This window comes from Zootoca vivipara, chromosome 4 (genome assembly GCF_965207765.1).
Source record: "Zootoca vivipara chromosome 4, rZooViv2.hap1.1, whole genome shotgun sequence".
Taxonomy (NCBI): Eukaryota; Metazoa; Chordata; class Lepidosauria; order Squamata; family Lacertidae; genus Zootoca; species Zootoca vivipara.
Window position 1 is genome coordinate 83,368,654 of NC_142587.1, and position 25,319 is coordinate 83,393,972.

At 45.7% G+C, this 25,319-nt stretch overlaps 1 protein-coding gene and 1 pseudogene across 1 annotated transcript; both read left to right on the forward strand.

Annotated features, from left to right (window-relative positions):
• The first annotated feature begins 414 nt into the window (after positions 1-414).
• LOC118085108 (vitelline membrane outer layer protein 1-like) lies at positions 415-15,850 on the forward strand (annotated as a pseudogene).
• Positions 15,851-17,611: 1,761 nt separating this feature from the next.
• On the forward strand, positions 17,612-23,225 carry LOC118085718 (vitelline membrane outer layer protein 1-like). Its single transcript, XM_035116678.3, has 3 exons — positions 17,612-17,876; positions 19,483-19,577; positions 22,840-23,225. Exons 1-3 carry the CDS (start codon positions 17,703-17,705, stop codon positions 23,132-23,134), a joined length of 564 nt encoding a protein of 187 aa, XP_034972569.3. The 5' UTR covers positions 17,612-17,702; the 3' UTR covers positions 23,135-23,225.
• The last annotated feature ends 2,094 nt before the right edge of the window (positions 23,226-25,319 follow it).

The following is a 25,319-nucleotide window of genomic DNA, read 5'->3' on the forward strand; positions in this document are numbered from 1 at the left end:
CACACATCCTGTCCTCAGCTTTTAGTGAGAGTTTCTTCCTTCTTTCACTCCCCCAAAATCTTATTATGGTAGTTCTAAGGAATAACAATGACCAAGTGAGCAACACAATATCACCAAGAGGTCATTTTCTTCTGGTTTTCTCTGCCTCAGACCAGTTTCAGCCCAAAAAAAAACCCTTGCAGCTCTGAGAGGTTTAGCAGAATCAAACTGCTTCCTTAACTCCATAGTGGCTATTGATACGTAATGCGCATTCAATGCAAATACACCTACTGGTGGTCTTCCTTTACCTTTTACAAGTTTCGAAAGTATTTCCTTGTCTAAGGGTATGACCTGGCTCAGACCTCTGGGCTATAAATTCCCAAAGCTACTTTCCTTCAACTAGCTTCCTGCACCTTGATTTAGAGCAGAGGTACCATGGATCTCACTGCCTCGCCTGCGTTCTTCTTGATCCTCTGCTGCTGCTTTGGGGGTGTGGAAGCCCGAAACTACAATTCTGTCCTCACTGTGACAAATGGAGGACCTTGGGGTAGCTGGGGGGGGGGCAATCCAGTTTTGCCCTCAGGGATATGCTCATGGCTTCTCACTGAAGGTAAGTTTTCCACTAGGGTTGCTGTTACCATCGGCTCACTTTGAAGTTCCTCCCTCCCTTTCTTTCTGAAAACCTTCTGAAGATGGGGAAACAATAGAGAACTGATGGATTCTTAAGTCTATTAGTCCTCTGCTTTATCTAAAATATGGACAATAAGAGGTTGAGTAGCTAGATGGTAATTTGGGCCACCAAGTGAAATATATTAGCAACTTATGCAGCAGTGCTATTTTTCTAGAAAAAGAGGTGTCTTGTTCTCTTAGAATGGCAATAGTGCCCACTTGAGAGTGGCCGGAACTGAGTTGAAAGGTGCCCAGTGCGACGAATGTCCCCCTCTCTATTACTAAAATGCGACACAGGAATCCAGAGGTGAAGCCACACGCACTCTTCTCCCGCCGCCTCCCAAATAAACACCTTTATTCTTGTGGGCTTATAAGTAAAGAGACTCTCCTTCCAGGTCACGTGGCCTGGTATCAAAGAAAAACTCTAGGCTGTTTAATAGAATAATCTCCTGCCACCAGTAAAGGGTCTCTCTCTCGGCTTGATTCCCCCTACTGTAAAAGTTTGCCCTTTCCATGCTGGCAACTTGTTGACACCCCAGGTTATCTTTCTAAGCCTCCTCAGTGTTACTCTAAGACACAAACTTTCGCCTCTTTTCCTGAGGTAAGTTTTGTCCTCTAATGAGTTACCACTTCTGTGAGTCCCGATACCTTGCTGGAAAAATAATGACGATACTTCTTGGCACAAAAGAGAAGAACTTTATTAACCTTAGAACATTGTTGCTTCTTTAACTTTTCATGTGTTTATAAGCTACATTTCGGTTGTAGATAATCTCTGTCAAACATTTAACATCGAGCCTTCCTGAACCTCATCTAGATCCCCAACTATCCTGGCCTCCCAACTTTCTTATTCACACCTACTCACTCCCTCTCCTCAACTGACAAAACCTCTGCTCCCTCCTTTTAAACTGGGAACAGTCCCGCCCCCACCAGAATGTTATGTCAGTCAGGCTGGAGGTGGATTAACTCTTTACCAGCCAGGTAGGAATAAATATTTCAGAACCGTGTCAATCCGTCACACCCAGATTGGGATATGTTCCTGGTAAGATCCCTTTAACCCCTCCTAAAAGAATAAAGACACAACAGACTTATTCATAAGTAACAAAAAGAAGTTTACTCATGATCAGGCAGAGCACAGTGTGATCCCTGAAGGCAGGCTTTACGCTTAAAGATACGAATACATAGAATCAGGTTTACCCCATATGGGAGATAACCCAGGGACTGCTGGCTGAGAGCCAGCAGTGCAGTCCAGGTGAAGCAGGAAGCAGGAAGCAGGCAGTGGTACCTCGGGTTAAGAACTTAATTCGTTCTGGAGGTCCATTCTTAACCTGAAACTGTTTCTAACCTGAGGTACCACTTTAGCTAATGGGACCTCCCGCTGCCGCCACGCTGCCATTGCACCATTTCTGTTCTCATTCTGAAGCAAAGTTCTTAACCTGAGGTACTATTTCTGGCTTAGTGGATTCTGTAACCTGAAGCGTCTGTAACCTGTAGCGTCTGTAACCCGAGGAACCACTGTAGTTGCTTATTGCCTTGACATCTGATGGGAGGGCGTTCCACAGGGCAGGCGCCATTACCAAGAAGGCCCTCTGCCTGATTCCCTGTAACCTCACTTCTCACTATATGGTGTTGTATCCTTCATTCCTGCAACTGTTGGTTGTTCCCATCATGTCTCAGGAGAAGCTGTTATCTTACAGTTTCTAAAAGTCACTGCATCACTTTGTCCCTTGATTCAGCTTCCAGTAAACAAGCCATCTTTGCTGTTTTCCAGCCTAGGAAGAACGGTCTGAATCAAGACTGCAGATAGTTAATCCAAAAACTTCTATTCTTGCAGCTGGTATCTCCTTTCCTCCCTGCCGCTGATTTATGGCTATTCATCCTTATCTCCTTAACACATTCCTTTGTGGATAATGGAGGTTAGGGAACATTTGATAGCAATTCTGGCCATTTGGCCTAGCATCTCCTTAGTTAAGAGTCCATCCCTGCCCTATTGCTTCCCCACATTTCTTATTGAGTTCAAAAACTATGTTCTGGAGAGAGATCTGAAGGAGAGAGAGATCTGATTGTGAAAGCAACCCAACAGCAAACCTTACCTTCAGTGAGAAGCCATGAGCATATCCCTGTGGACAGTATTGGGTCTCCCCCCAAGTGCCCCCTGGTCCTCCAATTGGCACTGTGAGGGTAGAATTATAATTCTCATCTTCTGCATGGTCAAGGCAGCTGAAGTGGACCAAGAAGACCATAGTAGTGATGGTGAAGTCCATGGAAAGCAATCTATTCTGAATAAAGGTGGAAAGAGTCCATCGAAGAATAGCAGTCTTGAGAATTTATAGCCCAGAAATTTCAGCTGTGTCGCTTACTTCAGAACACAGTAAGAGATTAGGTAATACCAGTTTAAGACAGAGTTTCATTAAAAGCACATAATTTCAACAGTGGCCAGGAACTTTGTGAAACAGGTTGATTCCACTGAACTCCCCAGAGTTACTGCAAATCTGAGCTTGAACTCAACCAAGGGGAAATAATCCTGCAAAAATTAATCTCCTCTGCTGCAACTACAGCAACACACTTGGGTATTCTGTTGTTGTTGTTGTTTAGTTGTTTAGTCGTGTCCGACTCTTTGTGACTCCATGGACCAGAGCACGCCAGGCACTCCTGTCTTCCACTGCCTCACGCAGTTTGGTCAAACTCATGTTCATAGCTTTGAGAACATTGTTCAACCATCTCATCCTCTGTCATCCCCTTCTCCTTGTGCCCTCAATCTTTCCCGACATCAGGGTCTTTTCCAGGGAGTCTTCTATTCTCATGAGGTGGCCAAAGTATTGGAGCCTCAGCTTCAGGTTCTGTCCTTCCAGTGAGCACCCTAACAGATACAATGAGAATTCAGGAAAGACAAGAGAAAGTGCCACTACATGCCGAGGATGGGATTGTGAATCTCACATAGTGACAGCCAAGACTGGTCCCATCCTGAGCCATTCTGACCTACATTTCTCAGGAAGCAGTTTGCATGCGGTAGTGGATCATGCAGCCCCACTCCAATGCTCCTAGGTCACGCACTACCATCACCAAAACTATGCCAGCTGATCATGCAGTCACTTCTATAGATGGCCGTGGTAACAGCACAGGACCCTCCTTCAGAGCGAGGCATTGTGGATTATGTCAGCCTGGGGAACACCTGTCCTGAGATCTTATATAAACTTTATTTAAAATTCTCTATCATGGCTTGCAATGTCTGCTTTATAGAAGTTAAGGAAGGCTTGTTAGCCCATAATGGCCTTCTTGGGGATCGTGGTTGTTGTAGTAGGAGAAGTGAAATTCAATCCACTTTTAGGTGGAGATTAAATGAGGACTTGTTAGAAGATCTTTTATTTTATTTTAGAAAAAGCACAAAAAACCTTAGAAGATTATTTTGATCTAAATCTTAACAAAGACACCAAAATTCAGGTAGTATGGGATGCCAGTAAAGTGGTCATGAGGGGTCTATTTTTTCAGCAAAACATGTACAGAAGAAAACAGAGAGAGAAAAAGTAAAGGGAGATTTTAGAGGCATTAATGTGAAATGAAAGATAGCTAATAAACAAACCATATAAAGAGTCCATAAAACAAGCAATAAAATTGTTACAAACACAATATTCAATTATTATTAACCAAGAAATAGAGTGGAAGATAAAAAGAATGAAACAAAAACATTTTGAGTATGCAAACAAACCAGGGAAATTATTAACACAGCAGTTATATAAAAATGAGCAAAAAACATTATAAATTAAATTAAATTAAATTAAATGATCATCAGTTCAATGTGATCTGTTTGACATTGATTTCAATGGGACAATGCCTGACTAACTTGGTGTGGATTCAACCCTGTGCCCTTTTGCCATCATTTGTATCCATAACGATGTACGAATAAGGAGACCCAGGGTGTAGATTTTTACATTTAAAAAATGTTCCAACATTAATGCTTTGGAATCTTCCACTAGAATGTATTAGGCTTCATTTTGTGTGTCTGCATTTTATGACTCCCACGCTGCATTCCTTTCCTATCAGACCCTGAAAGTGTCTCAGATGGCCCTCCAGGATGTTATCCTAAGTCTATAATGAGTTAGCACCAGAGAATCAGCTATCCTTGAAGTTTCTTGGAAGATAGGAGGAGCAAGGGAAGTGAGATAAAGGAAGGAATGTCAACAGCCTGACAAAGGCCTGGTTGCCAGGGCAATGGTGATACAAATGCTATATTATTATTATTATTATTATTATTATTATTATTATTATTATTAGTAGTAGTAGTAGTAAAAGTTTTCTTGGTTTACAAAGATATGTGCATTGTCTCTCATAACATTTTTACAAATCAGTTTCATTTGTTGAGACATTGGGAAGAAACGGGGAAAAGAGGTAGATGGGGGTGGGGTGGGGTGACAATGTTTCTATTTTGCTTAATATATGTGGTTTTTTTTGTCAGCGTCGTTTGGGTAGGTTCCCTGCTGTTCGCTTGTGTTCCTTTGATGGTAAGAGATTTTGGGGTTGCTACATTTGAGACCAAGTGGCCTGAGCACTTTTGGGCACCCCAAAGTGATTGTGGGGGATGAAGATACCAGTATGGACCCATGTGTGTCTGTCTTCTCATGACTTCTAAGCTTTCCTGATGTATGTAGAAGGATAGACTCATAGAATCATAGAGTTGGAAGAGACCACAAGGGCCATCCAGTCCAACCCCCTGCCAAGCAGGAAACACCATCAAAGCATTCTTGACATATGCCTGTCAAGCCTCTGCTTAAAGACCTCCAAAGAAGGAGACTCCACCACACTCCTTGGTAGCAAATTCCACTGCCGAACAGCTCTTACTGTCAGGAAGTTCTTCCTAATGTTTAGGTGGAATCTTTTTCTTGTAGTTTGAATTTATTGCTCCGTGTCTGCTTCTCTGGAGCAGCAGAAAACAACCCTTCTCCCTCCTCTATATGACATCCTTTTATATATTTGAACATGGCTATCATATCACCTCTTAACCTTTTGTTTTAAGAATTTGTTTAGAAGATGTTAATGACTCTTTGTGTGCTTTGCCTATAAAACTCCTGTTCTAGTTCTTCTCATGGCAGACTTCTTAATTTGTGGTTCAGCTAGAACAACCACACTAACTTGAGCTCTGCTCTACTGCAATAGCTACAATAAACACTGTGTCCTAACTGGACACTGGACTTGTATTACTACCTTTTTCCGTGTTTTATTTAAAAGGTGGTCCCTTGCCTGGGTGAGAACAAGGTGGTGTAGAAGTAAATTCTTACCCCAGCAGTTCAGCAATGCTAAGTTTATCTGATCACAGTGTATTTCTCTGTTCTCCCACTTTTGTTGTTGTTGTTTAGTCGTTTAGTCGTGTCCGACTTTTCGTGACCCCATGGACCATAGCATGCCAGGCACTCCTGTCTTGCACCGCCTCCCGCAGTTTGGTCAGACTCATGTTGGTAGCTTCTAGAACACTGTCCAACCATCTCGTCCTCTGTCGTCCCCTTCTCCTTGTGCCCTCAATCTTTCCCAACATCAGGGTCTTTTCCAGGGAGTCTTCTCTTCTCATGATGTGGCCAAAGTATTGGAGCCTCAGCTTCACGATCTGTCTTTCCAGTGAGCACTCAGGGCTGATTTCCTTCAGAATTGATAGGTTTGATCTTCTTGCAGTCCATGGGACTCTCAAGAGTCTCCTCCAGCACCACAATTCAAAAGCATCAATTCTTCGGCGATCAGCCTTCTTTATGGTCCAGCTCTCACTTCCATACATCACTACTGGGAAAACCATAGCTTTAACTATACGGACCTTTGTAGGCAAGGTGATGTCTGTTGTGACGTGGGGTTTGTGATTTCAGCTCTCTTGACATAACATGCTGGAGACAGTTCTCTAGTAACAGCTCTTTATTAAAGTGAACAAGACTGAAGACTGAGGAGAGGAAAGCTACATTTATAGGGACAGGGGACTAGCTAGGAAGGGATACATTTTGGAGGGAACAATATCACGCAATCACAGTGCTGCCTTTTGGAGGAAACCAATAAGACAGAGGATCCAAATACAGCAGCTTAAATGAACCAATAGTAGCTGTACCCTCTGGGACCAAAAGGCAGTTACTTTATCCTAATGCAAATACAGACAATAATAATACAGATATAAAATCCTTTGACTCAATACACAACACCCCTCCCCCCCTAGTGAGCACAGCAGACGTAATCCCTCAGGTACTGTGGGGTCCTACAACTTCTACCTGATCTCCTGACAACAGGTGTTGCAGGTTCTGGATTGGGTGTTACCTGTGGTGGAGGGGCTGCTATAGGGGTTTCGTCAGGAACAGATGGAGTCCCAGACATCTCAGGGTCCCCGACCTGTACCTCGTCATCCTGAGGACTAGCAGACCCTGGTTCATTTGCTGAAGCCCCTGGTGACTGCACCTCTGGGCCATCTTCACTCTGGTCTCGCAGCTGTGCGTCATTAGCCAGGGATGAATTATCTGACTCCTCCCTGCTGAGCGCCCGGCGCCTCAGCTGATCTATATGTCTCTTCCAAACTTGCCCATTTTCCAAGGTCACATAATAGGACACAGGTCCACTAGCCCGGGTGATCACACCGGCCACCCACCGCGGACCTCGTGAATAGTTCCTCACCCAGACCAGATCTTCAGGGGCGAGATACCTTGTTGTGTCAGTCTCAGCCTGGGGCGTTGCTCTTGAATTACGGTTTGGCATTTTATCTGGGTGGACATAATCCAGCACCGTTACCAGTCTTCTACCTAAGAGCAGCTCGGCTGGCGACTTGCCCGTCGCAGTACACGGCGTCGCATGCTGCAAAAATAACATTCGCGCAATGCGAGCCGACCAGTTACCCTCCATTAAGCGCGCAATGGATTCTTTGGCTGTTCTTACCATGCGCTCAGCCTGCCCATTGGAGGATGGGTGAAAGGGCGCGGATGTGACCCCTCTTATAAAGTTATCAGCCAAGAATGCCCTGAATTCTTGGGATACAAAAGCTGCCCCATTATCTGATACAATGGTCTCAGGTAACCCGTGGGTAGCAAACAGCTGCCTCAACACCTTGATTACGGCAGCTGATGCCATGCTAGGGACCATCGCCACTTCTAACCATTTGGAATATGCATCAACGATAACCAAAAAGACCTTCCCTTGGAATGGCCCAGCAAAATCTATGTGCAGCCGGCTCCAGGGAGTCCTGGACTGCTCCCACCAGTGGACTGGTGCTCTGGCCACTTCTGGCCGCACCTCTTGGCATGCCTTGCATGTTCGTACCCATTGTTCTATGTTCTGGTCCATTCCAGGCCACCACACATAACATCGGGCTAGCGACTTCATCCTGACCATTCCCGGGTGTCCCATGTGAAGCGTCTCAAGAACCCTGTTTCTCAGTGGTGCTGGGATGATCACCCTATCTCCCCATAGGAGACAACCCTTATGCATGGACAATTCGTGCTGCCTTGTCGCATAAGGCCTGAATTTTTCTTCATGCGGACCACCTGGCCACCCCCTCCCCACCCAAGTGAGCACACGGGAGAGAACAGCATCTTTCCTCGTTTTCTCAGCTATATCCGTAGCTGTTACAGGAGCCCCCGGAAGTGTTTCTAGCATCATAATGTGCTCCGCCGGAGCAGGATCCTCATTGCTCCCGCCAGGAAGGGGCAAGCGACTCAGCGCATCAGCATGGCACAATTGTTTCCCCGGCACATGGGTCAAGGTGTACTGGAACCCATTCAGGAATATTGACCAACGCAACATTCTGGGGGAGAGAATTTGTGGCGTTTGTTTGTTTGGGTTGAACAACCCTAACAGTGGTTTGTGGTCCGTTTCAATGGAGAAATGGCGACCGTACAAATAATCATAGAACCTTTTGATTCCGGACACAATAGCCAGTGCCTCTTTATCAATTTGAGCATAGTTGCGCTCTGTGGGCGACAACGTACGGGAATAGAAAGAGATGGGCTTTTCCGACCCATCCGGTTCCCTATGACTCAGCACAGCCCCCAGACCGTATTGAGAGGCATCACATGCCAGGACCAGCGGCTTTGACTCATCATAATGAGCAAGGACGCTCCTGCTACTCAGCATTCCTCGCAAGGAGTCAAAAGCCTTCTGCTGCTCCCGCCCCCATCGCCACACATTCTTTTTCTGCAATAGTCTATGTAATGGTTCAGCTACCGAAGCTTTCTGGGGTAAGAACGAATGATAAAAGTTAATAAGTCCCAGGAATGACTGCAACTCCGTCTTGTTCTGTGGTCGTGGTGCCTCGATGATGGCCTTAATCTTAGTATCTGTGGGGTGGATGCCTGATGCATCAATTTTAAACCCCAAGAAATCCACAGTTGGCACCCCAAAACTGCATTTTTCTTTTTTCAGTTGCAACCCCACCTCCTTGAACTTGAGCAACACTGCACGGACACGCGCAACCAGTTCCTGTGGGTCTTTTCCAGCAATCAAAACGTCATCAAAAAATGGCAAGACCCCCGGCAGACCTCTTAACAGGCGTTCCATGAGCCCTTGAAAAATCCCTGGGGCCACACAAACTCCGAACTGTAATCTGTTAACTCTGAACGCCCCTTTATGTGTGACAATAGTCTGTGCTTCCGCTGATTGTGGGGTTACTGGCAGCTGTTGGTAAGCTTGTGCCAGGTCAATTTTGGCGAACACCTTGCCCCCAGCCAGTTTAGCCAACAGATGTGATACGACTGGAATGGGGTATGAGTTTCCCCTGAGTGCCTTATTGATAGTACATTTGTAATCTGCACATATCCTGACTTCCCCGTTTGCTTTAAGGGGCGTGACGATTGGAGTCTCCCACTTAGCAGAGTCCACGGGTGAGAGAACTCCCTGCTTGACCAATTTATCCAGCTCTGCCTCGATCTTGGGTTGCAGTGCAAATGGCACTCGCCTTGGTTTGAGTCGGATTGGGGCCACACCGGGGTCCAACTCGAAGTCAACTGGGGGCCCTTTATAACAACCCAGTTTTCCATTAAAGAGACCAGCAAATTCCTTGCATAATGCCTCGCTCATCTCAGGGCAGGTTTGGATTGAATTAAGCCCTGAGATACTCAGTCCCAGGGCGGGGAACCAGTCAGTGCCCAGGAGACTGGGGCGACTGCCCTTCGCAATCACCAGTTTGAGTACAGCCTGTTTGTCCCGGAACTGTACTCTCACGGCACACATTCCTATAACATGGATGCGGCCTGCTGAGTACGACTGCAAGGTTGCCGGGAAGGGCTCCAGAGGGGGCAACTTACCCCTGGGGAAGAATGTCTTCGCGGTCTGGTCCGACACGATGGTGAATGCAGATCCGGAGTCCACCTCCATGTCGCACTGCTGACCCTCAATCTTCACCTTGACGTGTGCCTTGCCTTGCGCTGGAAACTGCACGGCCCTCCCGTTGATCTCCGTTACGTAGTGGCAGTCCTTTAGAAAACGAGTTGCTGTGGGCGGTCTGCGATGCTCCAGTCTAGGTGCTCCTGTTGCTCCCGACGCCGCCGATCTACAGACCCTGGCGATGTGACCCGTCTTTCCGCACGTCCGGCACATAGCATCCCTGAAACGACAACTCTTCCGCTCATGGTTTCCGCCACAACCTGGGCAACTGCCTCGGCGATCTTTGTGCACTGTGCAGGCCTGACGCACCAACTCGACCCCACGGACTGGGCTCTGGCTCGGAGTAGCCTCTAGCTCGTCCATGGCATGCGCAACTTCTATCTGTGGCTTAGTGGCCTTGCGACTGGCATCAAGCTCCTCTCTTTCATAATTCTCCGTGGCGGTGGCCTCCTTCAAGGCTGAAGCAAGGGTAACCTCTTCTTTAGCCACGATGCGTCTTCTGGCTTTCTTGCTGCTCAGACCACCAATAAACCGATCCAGGAGAGTCTCTTCCAGATTTTGGAAGCCGCAGTGCTGAGCGAGCTTCCGGAGTTCAGCCAGAAATGTGGATACAGACTCCCCAGCATGCTGCTGCCTCTTATGGAACTCCATCCGCCGGGCCATCTTGGTCTCAGTAGGCGCCAAGTGGCTTGTTAGGCAGGCAAGAATATCTTTGAGAGATGTCTCACTCAGCTTCGCTGGAGCAAGTAATGCCTTGGCCAGCTTGAAGGTCTCGGGCCCACAGTAGCTCAGGAATGTGGCCCTTCTTTTGCTGGCATCGGTGATCCCTTGAGCCACTGCAAAGAACTCGAAGCGTTCGACGTAGTCTTCCCATGTGTGGGGCTCTGATGGCTGGAAGGGCTCCAATACCCTTGGACTCTCCATTGTCCTAGCGGGCAGGGTCGTCTTCTCAGCTGGCCAGTGAGTCTTGTTCTAAGCTGCAATCCGGACTCTGAGGCAGGGCTGTGTTTAACCGCTCCTCAGCATTCCGGATCCCACCTTCGTCGCCAGTTGTTGTGACGTGGGGTTTGTGATTTCAGCTCTCTTGACATAACATGCTGGAGACAGTTCTCTAGTAACAGCTCTTTATTAAAGTGAACAAGACTGAAGACTGAGGAGAGGAAAGCTACATTTATAGGGACAGGGGACTAGCTAGGAAGGGATACATTTTGGAGGGAACAATATCACGCAATCACAGTGCTGCCTTTTGGAGGAAACCAATAAGACAGAGGATCCAAATACAGCAGCTTAAATGAACCAATAGTAGCTGTACCCTCTGGGACCAAAAGGCAGTTACTTTATCCTAATGCAAATACAGACAATAATAATACAGATATAAAATCCTTTGACTCAATACACAACAATGTCTCTGCTTTTTAAGATGCTGTCTAGGTTTGTCATTGCTTTTCTCCCAAGAAGCAGGCGTCTTTTAATTTCGGGACTGCTGTCACCATCTGCAGTGATCAAGGAGCCCAAGAAAGTAAAATCTCTCACTGCCTCCATTTCTTCCCCTTCTATTTGCCAGGAGGTGATGGGACCAGTGCCCATGATCTTGGTTTTTTTGATGTTGAGCTTCAGACCATATTTTGCGCTCTCCTCTTTCACCCGCATTAAAAGGTTCTTTAATTCCTCCTCACTTTCTGCCATCAAGGTTGTGTCATCTGCATACCTGAGGTTGTTGATATTTCTTCTGGCAATCTTAATTCCGGCTTGGGATTCATCTAGTCCGGCCTTTCGCATGATGAATTCTGCATATGAGTTAAATAAGCAGGGAGACAATATACAACCTTGTCGTACTCCTTTCCCAATTTTGAACCAATCAGTTGTTCCATATCCAGTTCTAACTGTAGCTTCTTGTCCCACATAGAGATTTCTCAGGAGACAGATGAGGTGATCAGGCACTCCCATTCTTTTAAGAACTTGCCATAGTTTGCTGTGGTCGACACAGTCAAAGGCTTTTGCATAATCAATGAAGCAGAAGTAGACATTTTTCTGGAACTCTCTAGCTTTCTCCATAATCCAGCGCATGTTTGCTATTTGGTCTCTGGTTCCTCTGCCCCTTCGAAATCCAGCTTGCACTTCTGGGAGTTCTCGGTCCACATACTGCCTAAGCCTGCCTTGTAGAATTTTAAGCATAACCTTGCTAGCGTGTGAAATGAGTGCAATTGTGCGGTAGTTGGAGCATTCTTTGGCACTGCCCTTCTTTGGAATTGGGATGTAGACTGATCTTCTCCAATCCTCTGGCCATTGCTGAGTTTTCCAAACTTGCTGGCATATTGGGTGTAGCACCTTAACAGCATCATCTTTTAAAATTTTAAATAGTTCAGCTGGAATATCATCACTTCCACTGGCCTTGTTGTTAGCAGTGCTTTCTAAGGCCCATTTGACTTCACTCTCCAAGATGTCTGGCTCAAGGTCAGCAACCACACCTGGGGTGTACGAGACCTCCATATCTTTCTGGTATAATTCCTCTGTGTATTCTTGCCACCTCTTCCTGATGTCTTCTGCTTCTGTTAGGTCCTTACCACTTTTGTCCTTTATTATGGTAATCTTTGTACGAAATGTTCCTTTCATATCTCCAATTTTCTTGAACAGATCTCTGGTTTTCCCCATTCTATTGTTTTCCTCTATTTCTTTGCATTGCTCATTTAAGAAGGCCCTCTTGTCTCTCCTTGCTATTTTTTGGAAATCTGCATTCAGTTTCCTGTATCTTTCCCTATCTCCCTTACATTTTGCATACCTCCTCTCCTTCGCTATTTGTAAGGCCTCGTTGGACAGCCATTTTGCTTTCTTGCATTTCCTTTTCCTTGGGATGGTTTTCGTTGCTGCCTCCTGTATAATGTTACGAGCCTCCATCCATAGTTCTTCAGGCACTCTGTCCACCAAATCTAAATCCTTAAACCTGTTCCTCACTTCCACTGTGTATTCATAAGGGATTTTATTTAGATTGTATCTTACTGGCCCAGTGGTTTTTCCTACTTTCTTCAGTTTAAGCTGGAATTTTGCTATAAGAAGCTGATGATCTGAGTTACAGTCAGCTCCAGGTCTTGTTTTTGCTGACTGTATAGAGCTTCTCCATCTTTGGCTGCAGAGAATATAATCAATCTGATTTCGATGCTGCCCATTTGGTGATATCCATGTGTAGAGTCGTCTCTTGTGTTGTTGGAAAAGAGTGTTTGTGATGACCAGCTTGTTCTCTTGACAGAACTCTATTAGCCTTTGCCCTGCTTCATTTTGAACTCCAAGGCCAAACTTGCCAGTTGTTCCTTTTATCTCTTGATTCCCTACTTTAGCATTCCAATCCCCTGTAATGAGAAGAACATCCTTCTTTGGTGTCATTTCTAGAAGGTGTTGTAAGTCTTCATAGAATTGGTCAATTTCACTTTCTTCAGCATCGGTAGTTGGTGCATAAACTTGGATTACTGTGATGTTAAAAGGTCTGCCTTGGATTCGTATTGAGATCATTCTGTATTTTTGAGATTGCATCCCATTACAGCTTTTGCCACTCTTTTGTTGACTATGAGGGCCACTCCATTTCTACTACGGGATTCTTGCCCACAGTAGTAGATATGATAGTCATCCGAACTGAATTCGCCCATTCCCTTCCATTTTAGTTCACTGATGCCCAGGATGTCAATATTTATTCTTGCCATCTCATTTTTGACCACATCCAGCTTACCATTATTCATGGTTCTTACATTCCAGGTTCCTATGCAATATTTTTCTTTACAGCATCAGACTTTCCTTTCGCTTCCAGGCATATCCGCAACTGAGCGACCTTTCGGCTTTGGCCCAGCCGCTTCATCAGCTCTGAATCTACTTGTACTTGTCCTCCGCTCTTCCTCAGTAGCATGTTGGACGCCTTCCGACCTGAGGGGCTCATCTTCCAGCGTCATAGCTTTTATATGCCTGTTGTCTTTGTCCATGGAGTTTTCTTGGCAGGGATACTGGAGTGGCTTGCCAATTCCTTCTCCAGGTGGATCACGTTTGGTCAAAACATAACTTCTCCAAGTTATTTAAGCCCCTTCGCCACGACAAGGCAGTGATCCATGAAGGGGGTTCTCCCACTAGGTAGAGCCAAACCAAGGCAATGGTGATGACACCTCCCTGAATGGAATCCGCCTGCATTGCACAGATGGTTCAACTGTGGAGTCTTCAGTTGGACCGTGAGTAGCTGCCTTGTTTTCTTTTCCTCTTTGGATTAATTGTTCGGAAGGTGGTGATGGGAGGGGCTGCAATGAAATTATTAATGCTGGGTTAGATCAGCACTATCGAAAGGTAAATGTAAGGATTCGTTTTGCTTGTTCCAAACTCTGAAATGCTACCAACAGTATAATTTTGCTGGTTCATCTAAGGCCCAGACAATCTGAAGTTCAGCCCTGTAATATGTATTTTTTCCAGCACATACCCCACCCCTAGTGGTCTGAGCTAGAAGACAGGGCATGGATAATCCCAGCTGAAAACTGTTGGATCCACACCATGTTAATTGCAATTGTTAACCATGAGTTCAATGAGATCTGTTTGACTCTGATTTCAATGGGACTAAGCATAATTAATTTCATGTGGATTCAACCCGGTGTCCCTTAGCCATTATTTATATGAGCAGTACTACAATTCTAGCTTTAGCTTCACATTTATTAAATCTCTTTCTGTCTTCTCTCACTAGGTAGAGTCAGAGACAGTTGAAGTTTTTGGTGATCAAACAGCCCTAAATGGAATCCGCTTGCACTGCACTGATGGTTCAACAATTGAGTCTAAAGTTGGACCGTGAGTAGCTTTCTTGCTTTCTTTCATTTATGCTGGGTTAGATAAGCAGCACGAAAAGGTAAATGTTGGGATTCATCTTGCTTGTTCTAAGCTCTCAAAGGGTATTAACTCTACAATTTTGCTGTTTCATCTAAGGCCCAGACAATCTTAAATTCAACCATGTAATACGTATTGCAGAAGAAATACCAAAGCAGTATTTTACAGTTTGCTATACCCATGTACCAATGATACCTAATTCTGTGCTCCTGGCCAAGGGCCACTACCTTCACCGGGAGGAGAGAGTGTTGGGAAAGGAAGGAGAGGCCGAGGCAGAGGCAGAGGCAGGTGCAGTGTGGACATCATAGCAGCCAAGTACCCCGTTTTCCTCGGGAAACCCCCATTTTTACTTACCTTTTCCCGGTGGTCCCCCGTATCACTTCCGTTTTTCTCTGTTAATTTCTCCTGCCGGCCGCCATTTTTTCCTGATTTGCCCTTCTATGGGCACAAAATGGCCGCCGCTGGCTTCAAAAGTCGCATCTACGCATCTACCGGCGGCGGCCATTTTTGGTGCCCATAGAAGGGCAAAGCGACACCGGAAGTTACGTCGATGCAACTTTCGGTGTCACAAGGCTGCCGGTCCCGGATTCTGCAGTCCGGGACTTGGAAGGTAAGGTGGACATGTGAATGAGACTTTTGGAGCATCCACTTGGAATGCTCACAAAGGCTTCATCCTGTTTTGAGCAAGCAGAGGGAGGATTGTGCATTTCTAATTAGCATTGATGGCATCTTTGACAGGTGGGGATCCTGGACAGAGGCCCAATATTGTCCCAGAGGCAATCTGGTCTCTTTCGCTCTGTTGGTGGAAGAAGCCCAGGGCATCAGTGATGATACAGCAGCCAACAACATCATGTTCATCTGCAAAGATCGATCTTTGCTGACGGGTCATGGACTTAAGAGGGGTCATTTAGGCTCATGGAGCCGTCATTGCACTGGTTCTATCTGTGGGATACAGACAAAGGTGGAGGATAAACAAGGCCCGAGCGATGACACAGCACTTAATGATGTACACCTCTACTGCTGTTTCTGAACCTTCTGCGTCTCCACATCACACGATGTTTTCCTGCTACTTTTTAGTAGTTGTGGATGTTAACTATCATTAAATATCAGCTGGAGAATGGTGTCTGTCTGTCTGAATTGTGTCTCTGCCCATTTCCCTTCTGAATGAGAGGAAATGAAGAAAATATCAAACAAGGGGCACAACTGTGCAGGTGTTGGTTAACCAACATACAGACATTGTGCTGAGTCACAGTCTGAATTCATCTCGATGCTCCTGAAATCAAACACAGCACACCCTGGCATTTCCAACCGAGAACTGAAATTGTTTTGGTGGGTGGGGAAACATTGTTTAAATCCAAATTTAGAAAGTAAAATAGCTTGCATTGCCTGTGGGCCTGCTTTTAAAGATAGTTTGGGGGTGTCAGCTGGTACAGAGTGCATCTGCTTAGTTCCTGGTGGGCGGCAGGAGTAGCCGTACTGACTGTTGGAGGCAATATGCCTCTGAATAACACTTGCTGTGAATCACCAATGTGGAACCGCTGGTTTTTGGTTTTCCATAGGCATTTGGTTGGCCACTGTGAGAACAGGATGCCGGATGAGATGGCTGGTGGCCAGATCCAGCAAGACTCTTCTTATGTTAAAAGATCAGAGCATATAATACCTATACTGTATCAGCTCCATTGCTTACCTGTTCATTTCTCGACTCGCTATAAGATGCTGGAGATTACCTGTAAAGCAGCAAGTGGTTTGGGGCCAGGTTATTTGAAGTACCTCCTGCATCCAAATTTATATGCCCAGGCCTTGAGTTTAGCTTCTGAGGCCCTGCAGATGTGTCTGTCGTTCATATCTATTTGATTAGCCAGCCCAAGAACGTGTGTGTGTGTGTGTGTGTGTGTGTGTGTGTGTGTGTGTGTGTGTGTCTATGTAGGGCCCCCATACTTGTGAAATTTCATCATTAGGCAACTATCTAGTGACTCCAGGGATGTTTCCTATATATCTGTGGGAAGAAATCATAGGGCCACGGTTGAGGTCCTATGTTAAGGGTGAATCAGCTAAACACTGCCTGTTTAGTTCATCAGAGGATTCCCATCTAGTATTTAGAGAAAAATGTGGAGGCGCTATTCTGTCCAATTGCTTAGTGAGAAACAAGCCTGCTACTCACTTTCAGATTATTTAGCCAACGAGTAAAGTCCCAGATTTATGTTTGGGGTGGGGGTAGGAAGTACAAACCACAGAGACCACAAATCCCCCCTGTCCTATTCCTGGTTTCTGTCATTAACATATATTGTTAATTTTTATTTTGGGGATTTTATTTTGGGGATATTTTTATTTTGGGCACACAAATCACCCACCTAGAACTATATGTTACCCCTCTTTCCACTGAAATTTTCTTTCTTTCTGGTGGTGCTCCCTTCCAACTCAGTGATTCCATGACCTGCAGCCTGGGAACTGTAGGTCGAATGGCTCATTATGGGGCCACCCTGCACCCCACCATGTATGATTCACAAATCTAGACTCAGCATTTAGTGACCTTTCTCCCTTCTTTCACATTTCCTGAATTCTCCTTGTTGCAGTTCCAAGGATGTGGATACAATACCCAAGTGTGTTGCGGGACATTGTAAAGATAGAGAAGAGGTTAAATTTTTGCAGGATTATTTCACCTTGGATGAGTTCCAGCAACTCTGAGAGGGTTTGGGGAATCCAACTCTTTTGTAAACTTCCTGGCCACTTGTTGACATGATGTGCATTTAATACCACATTCTGGTGGTATTGCCTGACATCTTACTGAGTTCTGGAAATAGCAGCACAGCTCAAAGTCCTGTGCTATACATTCCCAATTTTCTTTAACTTTCTGCACCTTGATTCAGAGCAGATTACTTTCCATGGATTTTACTGTCCCGGCTGTGGTCTTCTTGACCCTCTCCTGCTGCCTTGCGCCTGCAGAAGCCCGAAACTATAATTCTATCCTCACAGTGTCAAATGGAGGACCGTGGGGTATTTGGGGTGCAATCCAGTTTTGTCCAGCAGGATCTTATGCTCATGGCTTCTCACTGAAGGTAAGGTTTGCTCCTGAGATGTTGTCACATCCAGCTCTCTCTAAAGTTCTTTCCCTCCTTTCTTTCTAAATGCTTCCCAGAACATGGTTTTAGACCTCCGTGAGGAAGGGGCGGGGCATAGGCAATGGCTGTACTCTTAAGTCTGTTATTCTTCCCCTTTGTCTAAAAGGTGGAGAAGTGTTAAGGAACGATGGGCCAGATATCAGCAACCAGGTGATGGGCTTGTTTCATCTTCTCCTACCCTGAGGTTGATAAGGAGAGATTCTGTTCAATTCATTTCTTTACTGGGAAAGTATTCTAGCATGGTTTCTCTCTCTCTCTCTCTCTCTCTCTCTCTCTCTCTCTCTCTCTCTCTCTCTCTCTCTCTGTGTGTGTGTGTGTTTAGGGGTGCAAGTCCCCCTCAATGCCACAGGTTGTACTGTATTTAAGTGGTTGCATCCTGTTGGCTGTTGGGACCAGTGACCTTTGGGCCAGGTGTGGTCAATCAATCCCTTCCAACTGTCTCAGAAGGCAATATCTTTTGGAGGTACAGTACTGTATTTAGCTCAGCTTTACTCAGAGAAGTCTTATGCAATTAATAGACTTTAGTAGTGTTCATTAATGGGACAAATCTGTGTAAAGCTTAGTTGAATACCATCCCTATTTCCCCCACCCCCCCACTCCCAGTGATCTGTGCAGGGAATAAGAGCTTTTTCTCAATGGTAAGATTGTTTTCTTTCTGTGCTATGTGGTTAGAATGGGACTCCATGATATTATTGAATGCCACCCCAGTCTCTTAGTGGTGCAAGTTCCTAGGCACTTAGCTGGGGTTCATGTTTCCTTTTAGAATGAGACTGCTCCTCCTGCTCCGCTGGCACACATGGAGTAAAGAGCTCTATTAGCAGCCGCTCTTCACCTCCATCCTGCAGTTTGTGCTCCACTGAGGCACTTTTCTCCTGCATCCCATTTTCCACATCAGGTTCCCAGGGAGTAGAGAAAGTCATCATCAGCTCCTCAGGTAGCTGGCCTCACTGCTGCACTAACTGCTGCTGGAGCATTTACCTGACCTACTCCAGGGAAGTTGCTGTTCCTCCCTTCATTTTCGCATGGGCACACCTTCCTCACAGGTCCACCTCCAGGAAACACAAATCTCACCTTCTGACACCATTGTTGCATACCACCCCAGTTTCCAAGTGGTGCGAGATTCCAGGAGTTCCAAGTGCTTACCCAGGGTTCGGGTTTCCTTTTAGAATAAGGCACAGTGGAGACTGTGGTGTCTTTATGATATATGGTTTAATTTGCACATATATACAACCTGAGCCTACAATGGAGGGGTTTACAGCATTACCTACAAAAGGGTTTTGCTTCTTTCATAGCCACAGCCTTAGATTCAAACAGAAATCAAACATTATTCTCTGGCCCTCTGCTTGCTGCTTTTCTTCTACCTCACATCACCAAAAACTCTGCTCTAAAACCCAGACTTGTCTTTCTAACTATCTAAGAGTTGAAGGAGGGATGCAAACATTTGGTGTCTGGCATAGAGCCCCCTTTCCTTTGTTCTCTGAATGGGCCATCACCCAGATAATCACCTCATAAGGAAGCTAGCCTGGCATATTTTTCCCAATAGGTAGAGCCATTTCAAGGCCTTGGGGATGATACAGCCCTGAATGGAATCCGCCTCCACTGCACTGATGGATCAATAATTGAGTCTTCAGTTGGACCGTAAGTAGCTTTCTTGCTTTCATTTCTTCTTTGGTGTACAGTGGCACCTCGGGTTAAGAACTTAATTCGTTCTGGAGGTCCGTTCTTAACCTGAAACTGTTCTTAACCTGAGATACCACTTTAGCTAATGGGGCCTCCCGCTGCCGCTGTGCCACTGCCACATGATTTCTGTTCTCATCCTGAAGCAAAGTTCTTAACCCGAGGTACTATTTCTGGGTTAGCAGAGTCTGTAACCTGAAGCGTCTGTAACCTGAAGCGTCTGTAACCTGAGGTACCACTGTAATTGTTTGGAAGGCGGGAGGGGCTGACATGAAATTATCTATGCTGGATTAAATCAGTACCACCAAAAGGAGGATGGATGGCGGCTAACAGATTGAGATTGAATCCTGACAAGACAGAAGTACTGTTTGTGGGGGACAGGAGGCGGGCGGGTGTGGAGGACTCTCTGGTCCTGAATGGGGTAACTGTGCCCCTGAAAGACCAGATGCGCAGCCTGGGAGTCATTTTAGACTCACAGCTGTCCATGGAGGCACAGGTCAACTCCGTGTCCAGGGCAGATGTTTATCAGCTCCATCTGGTACGCAGGCTGAGTCCCTACCTGCCCACTGACTGTCTCTCCAGAGTGGTGCATGCTCTAGTTATCTCTTGCTTGGACTACTGCAATGCGCTCTACGTGGGGCTACCTTTGAAGGTGACCCGGAAATTACAACTAATCCAGAATGCGGCAGCTAGACTGGTGACTGGGAGCGGCCGCCGAGATCACATAACACTGGTCCTAAAAGACCTACATTGGCTCCCAGTACGTTTCCGAGCACAATTCAAAGTGTTGGTGTTGACCTTTAAAGCCCTAAACGGCCTCGGTCCGGTATACCTGAAGGAGCGTCTCCACCCCCATCGTTCTGCCCGGACACTGAGGTCTAGCTCCAAGGGCCTTCTGGCGGTTCCCTCATTACGAGAAGCCAAGTTACAGGGAACCAGGCAGAGGGCCTTCTCGGTAGTGGCACCCACCCTGTGGAATGCCCTCCCACTAGAGGTCAAAGAGAACAATTACCAGACCTTTAGAAGGCATCTCAAGGCAGCCCTGTTTAGGGAAGCTTTTAATGTTTGATGGATTTCTGTATTTTAGAATTTCTGTTTTTTTGGAAGCCGCCCAGAGTGGCTGGGGGACCCCGGCCAGATGGGCGGGGTATAAATAATAAATTATTATTATTATTATTAAAGGTAAACATCAGGATTCATACTGCCTGTTCCAAACTCTCAAGTGGTACAAACTGTAGCATTTTCCTGGTTTCAAACACTACTTTGCAAGACCCCAGAATTCATGGCAAATCCAGCCTGAGGGGTTGGCACTGTTGGATACTTGCTGAGGCCTGTACTCCAGTAGAGGACCCTGTACCAACCTCTGGCTCTTCCTTGCTTAGCTCCTCCTCCTCCTTGCATGTTCGCTTATCCTCTCTGAGCAAGTGAGTAGTGCAAGGAGGAAGGAGGAAGAGCAGATTCTGCTCTTCCTGCCCTCTTCATTTGCCATATGTGTTGGACTCAGAGAAGAAGGCAAATGAAGGGACAGTGATGACACTTAAGGAGGGAAACATTAAGGCAGAGCTTTCCAAACTGTGTGTCACAACACATTGGTGTATCAGCTGCTGTGTGCAGGTGTGTCGTGCGATCGCTCCCCACACTCCTCCATAAAAAGTTTGGAAAGCTCTCTATTAAGGGCATCTTACTCAAGGCCAAGTCTGGACTTGGCTCTGCCTCATGGAAGCCGAGAAACAAATAGAGACAGACTCCAGATCTGTTCAAGAGAACCAGGATGTTCTTAGAAAACACTATATTACTGTCTGGGATTAAATAACTGGAAGGACTAAGTAAAGTTATTTTTTTGGGAGTTGCCATTGAGATCAGTGAGACTTACTTCCAGGTAAAGTGTTTGTAGGATTGCAGCCCAAGTCAGTAATTGTTTTTCCTTACAGGACCACTAATTATTAAAGTACTAGCCCACCTTTCCTCCCAAAGAAGTACTTTGTTTTAAAAGCACTATTAAAACAAAACATATTTGAAATATTTGAAAACAATCTTAAACTATCTAAAGCCTACCCCCATTCCCTGTACCCAGGCATATGCTGCCCTAGTTGTTGGTGTTTGTATGTTTTCTTCTTGACAGCAGGGATGGGGGATCATAATCCGATATCCCACATTACAACCTCTGAAAGATACTGGTTGTTTTGCTTCAGGAGAGTTCTCTACCTCAAAAGAAGTTGATCCATGAAATTCACTCTCGACTCCGAGTATATTTCACCTAGTAAACTGATCTATGTGCCCAGTCATCTCTCTCCTTTTCCAGTACAGTGGTACCCCGGTTTACAACCACAATTGGTTCCGGAAGTCTGTACTTAACCTGAAGCGTACTTAACCTGAAATGAACTTTCCCATTGAACATAATGGAAAGTGGATTAATCCGTTCCAGACGGTCCGCGGAGTACTTAAACTGAAGCGTACTTAACCTGAAGCGAACTTTCCCATTGAACGTAATGGAAAGTGGATTAATCCGTTCCAGACAGGTCCGTGGAGTACTCAACCTGAAGTGTACTTAACCCGAGGTATGAGTGTAATTGGTTCTGGAAGTCTGTACTTAAACTGAAGCGTACTTAACCTGAAGCGAACTTTCCCATTGAAAGTCCTCCCCCCACCCTGTGAATATACATAAGGGTCTGGTTACTTCTGTTTCAGTGTATATGAAGAAGTGTGCATGCACACGAAAGCTCATACCAAAATAAAAACTTATTTGGTCTTTAAGGTGCTACTGTAGGAATTTTTTTATTTTGTTTCCCATTGAAAGTAATGGAAAGTGAATTAATCCGTTCCAGATGGGTCCGTGGTGTTTGTAAACCGAGGTGGTTGTAAACCGAGGCGGTTGTAAACCGAGGTGTGACTGTAAATATAAAATTTTGCTAGATCATTCTACCAAGCAAGATTTATTGTAAATGAAACATCAAAATGATATCAAACAGTTTCATAGACTTACTAACTCTACCTAATTCTGGGTTCCTGGCCCTGGACTACTGCCTTCACTGGGAGGGGAGAGTGTTGGGGTAGGAAGGAGGGGCAGAGGCAGGTACATTGCGGACATTTGAAGGCAGCAATGGAAAGGCCTTTGAGGCTTTTGGAGCATCCTCTTGGAATGCTCACAAGTGCTTGGTCCCGTTTGGAGCAAGCAGAGGGATCCTTGTGCATTTCTAATTAATATTAGTATCTTCTTTGACAGGTGGGGATCCTGGAACGAAATTAAATACTGTCCCCGAGGCAATCTGGTCTCTTTCTCTCTGAGAGTGGAAGGACATCAAGGCGAAGGCGATGATACAGCAGCCAACAACATCCAGTTCACCTGCCAAGATGGAACTATACTGTCAGGCCAGGGACTTGCCTGGGGTAGATTTGGCTCTTGGAGCAGTCGCTGCTATTCTGGTTCTGTCTGTGGGATCCAGACAAAGGTGCAGGTTTACCAAGGCGAGAGCGATGACACAGCACTTAATGATGCGGAGCTCTTCTGCTGTCGCTGAACCCTATGGTGTCTCCACATCATACAGTGTTACTCTGCTACTTTTCAGTTGTCATGGATGTTAACCACAATTAAATATCAGCTTGACAATGGTGCGTGTCTATTTTGAAATGAATTACTTAACTCTGCACCTATCACTTCCCAATGAGAGGCAATGGAAAATATTAAATAAGGGGCACAGCTATGCAGGTGTTGATAGTGTTGGAGGCACTATTCTGTCAATTTGCTTAGTAAGAAACCAGCCTGCTACCAACATTCCGTATTGTCAGCCAATGAGTGAAGTTACAGATTGATGTTTAGGGGTGGGGTGGGGTGTGGGGAGAAGTGCGAGCCACAAAGATAATAAACCAGGCATAGGCAAACTCAGCCCTCCAGATGTTTTGGGACTACAATTCCCATCATCCCTAACTAACAGGACCAGTGGTCAGGGATGATGATAATAATGATAATGATGATGATGATAATAATAATAATAATAATAATAATAATAATAAATTATTTATACCCCGCCCATCTGGCCAGGTTCCCCCAGCCACTCTGGGCGGCTTCCAACAAAATATTAAAAAACAGAAATCCAGCAAACATTAAAAGCTTTCCTAAACAGGGCTGCCTTGAGATGCCTTCTAAAGTTCTGGTGGTAGTTGTTCTCTTTGACCTCTGGTGGGAGGGCATTCCACAGGGCGGGTGCCACTACCGAGAAGGCCCTCTGCCTGGTTCCCTGTAACATGGCTTCTCATAGCGAGGGAACCGCCAGAAGGCCCTCGGCGCTGGACCTCAGTGTCCGGGCAGAACGATGGGGGAGGAGACGCTCCTTCAGGTATACTGGACCGAGGCCGTTTAGGGCTTTAAAGGTCAGCACCAACACTTTGAATTGTGCTCGGAAACGTACTGGGAGCCAATGTAGGTCTTTCAGGACCGGTGTTATGTGGTCTCGGTGGCCGCTCCCAGTCACCAGTCTAGCTGCCGCATTCTGGGTTAGTTGTAGTTTCCGGGTCACCTTCAAAGGTAGCCCCACGTAGAGTGCATTGCAGTAGTCCAAGCGAGAGATAACTAGAGCATGCACCACTCTGGCGAGTCAGTCTGCAGGCAGGTAGGGTCTCAGCCTGCGTACCAGATGGAGCTGATAAGCAGCTGCCCTGGACACAGAATTGACCTGCGCCTCCATGGACAGCTGTGAGTCCAAAATGCCTCCCAGGCTGCGCACCTGGTCCTTCATAGGCACAGTTATCCCATTCAGGACCAGGGAGTCCTCCACATCTGCCCGCCTCCTGTCCCCCACAAACAGTACTTCTGTCTTGTTGGGATTATCCCTGTGGAATGCCCTCCCACCAGAGGTCAAAGAGAATAACCATTACCAGACCTTTAGAAAGCATCTCAAGGCAGCCCTGTTTAGGGAAGCTTTTAATGTTTGATGGATTTCTGTATTTTAATATTCTGTTGGAAGCCACCCAGAGTGGCTGGGGAAACCCGGCCAGATGGGCAGGGTATAAATAATAAATTATTATTATTATTATTATTATTATTATTATTATTATTATTATATGTGAGTTCTAAGCTTGCCTGCTGTCCACATGTGGTCCTTTTGGCACTAGGTAAACATCTTTTTATTGACACACCTGCTTTAAGGTTCCTTCTTTGGGTGCCCCCACCAAGTGAAGTGTGATGGGTGGAAAGAGTCTTTTTGGTTGTGGCATCCTGGTTATTTAATGCCTTGCCCAGCTAAGTTTATCTGGGTGGCCCCAATACTATAATCCTTTTGGCATTAAGTGAAGACCTTTCCATTTCCCCAGGTGTTTTACGTTTTTAAGATATTTCAGTGCTTTTGGGCTGCTTGGTATGGTTTGCTGCTGTGATTTCTAACGGCGATTATTTGTTTCCGATAATTATTGAACAATATATGAATGTTGTCAATAGGATAAAGAAACACAAGCATTCATGCTTCCTCAAAGGGACTGGTTGCATTCCATTGGTTACAACAGGCTCAGAGCCAAATTCAGGCAAAACGAAGGACAACTGGTACAGGAGATCCTCTTCTCAGGGATGTACTAGGTACTGTACCTTATTGCAAGTACCTCAGTAGTTTATCATTTATTAAGTAGCATAAGGCTGCTCTAGTTTTGGATTTTAAATAGATCTCAAGATGTTCTTTCTTAAATACCAAGGTGTACTTTTCTTTTGAGTGGCTT

Excerpts from the sequence above, each read along its gene's own strand:
- LOC118085718 (XM_035116678.3), top strand. The coding sequence starts at position 17,703 with ATGGATTTTACTGTCCCGGCTGTGGTCTTCTTGACCCTCTCCTGCTGC. Across the intron at positions 17,877-19,482 it reads CTCATGGCTTCTCACTGAAG|GTAGAGCCATTTCAAGGCCT; the intron begins GTAAGGTTTGCT and ends TTTTCCCAATAG. Across the intron at positions 19,578-22,839 it reads ATTGAGTCTTCAGTTGGACC|GTGGGGATCCTGGAACGAAA; the intron begins GTAAGTAGCTTT and ends CTTCTTTGACAG.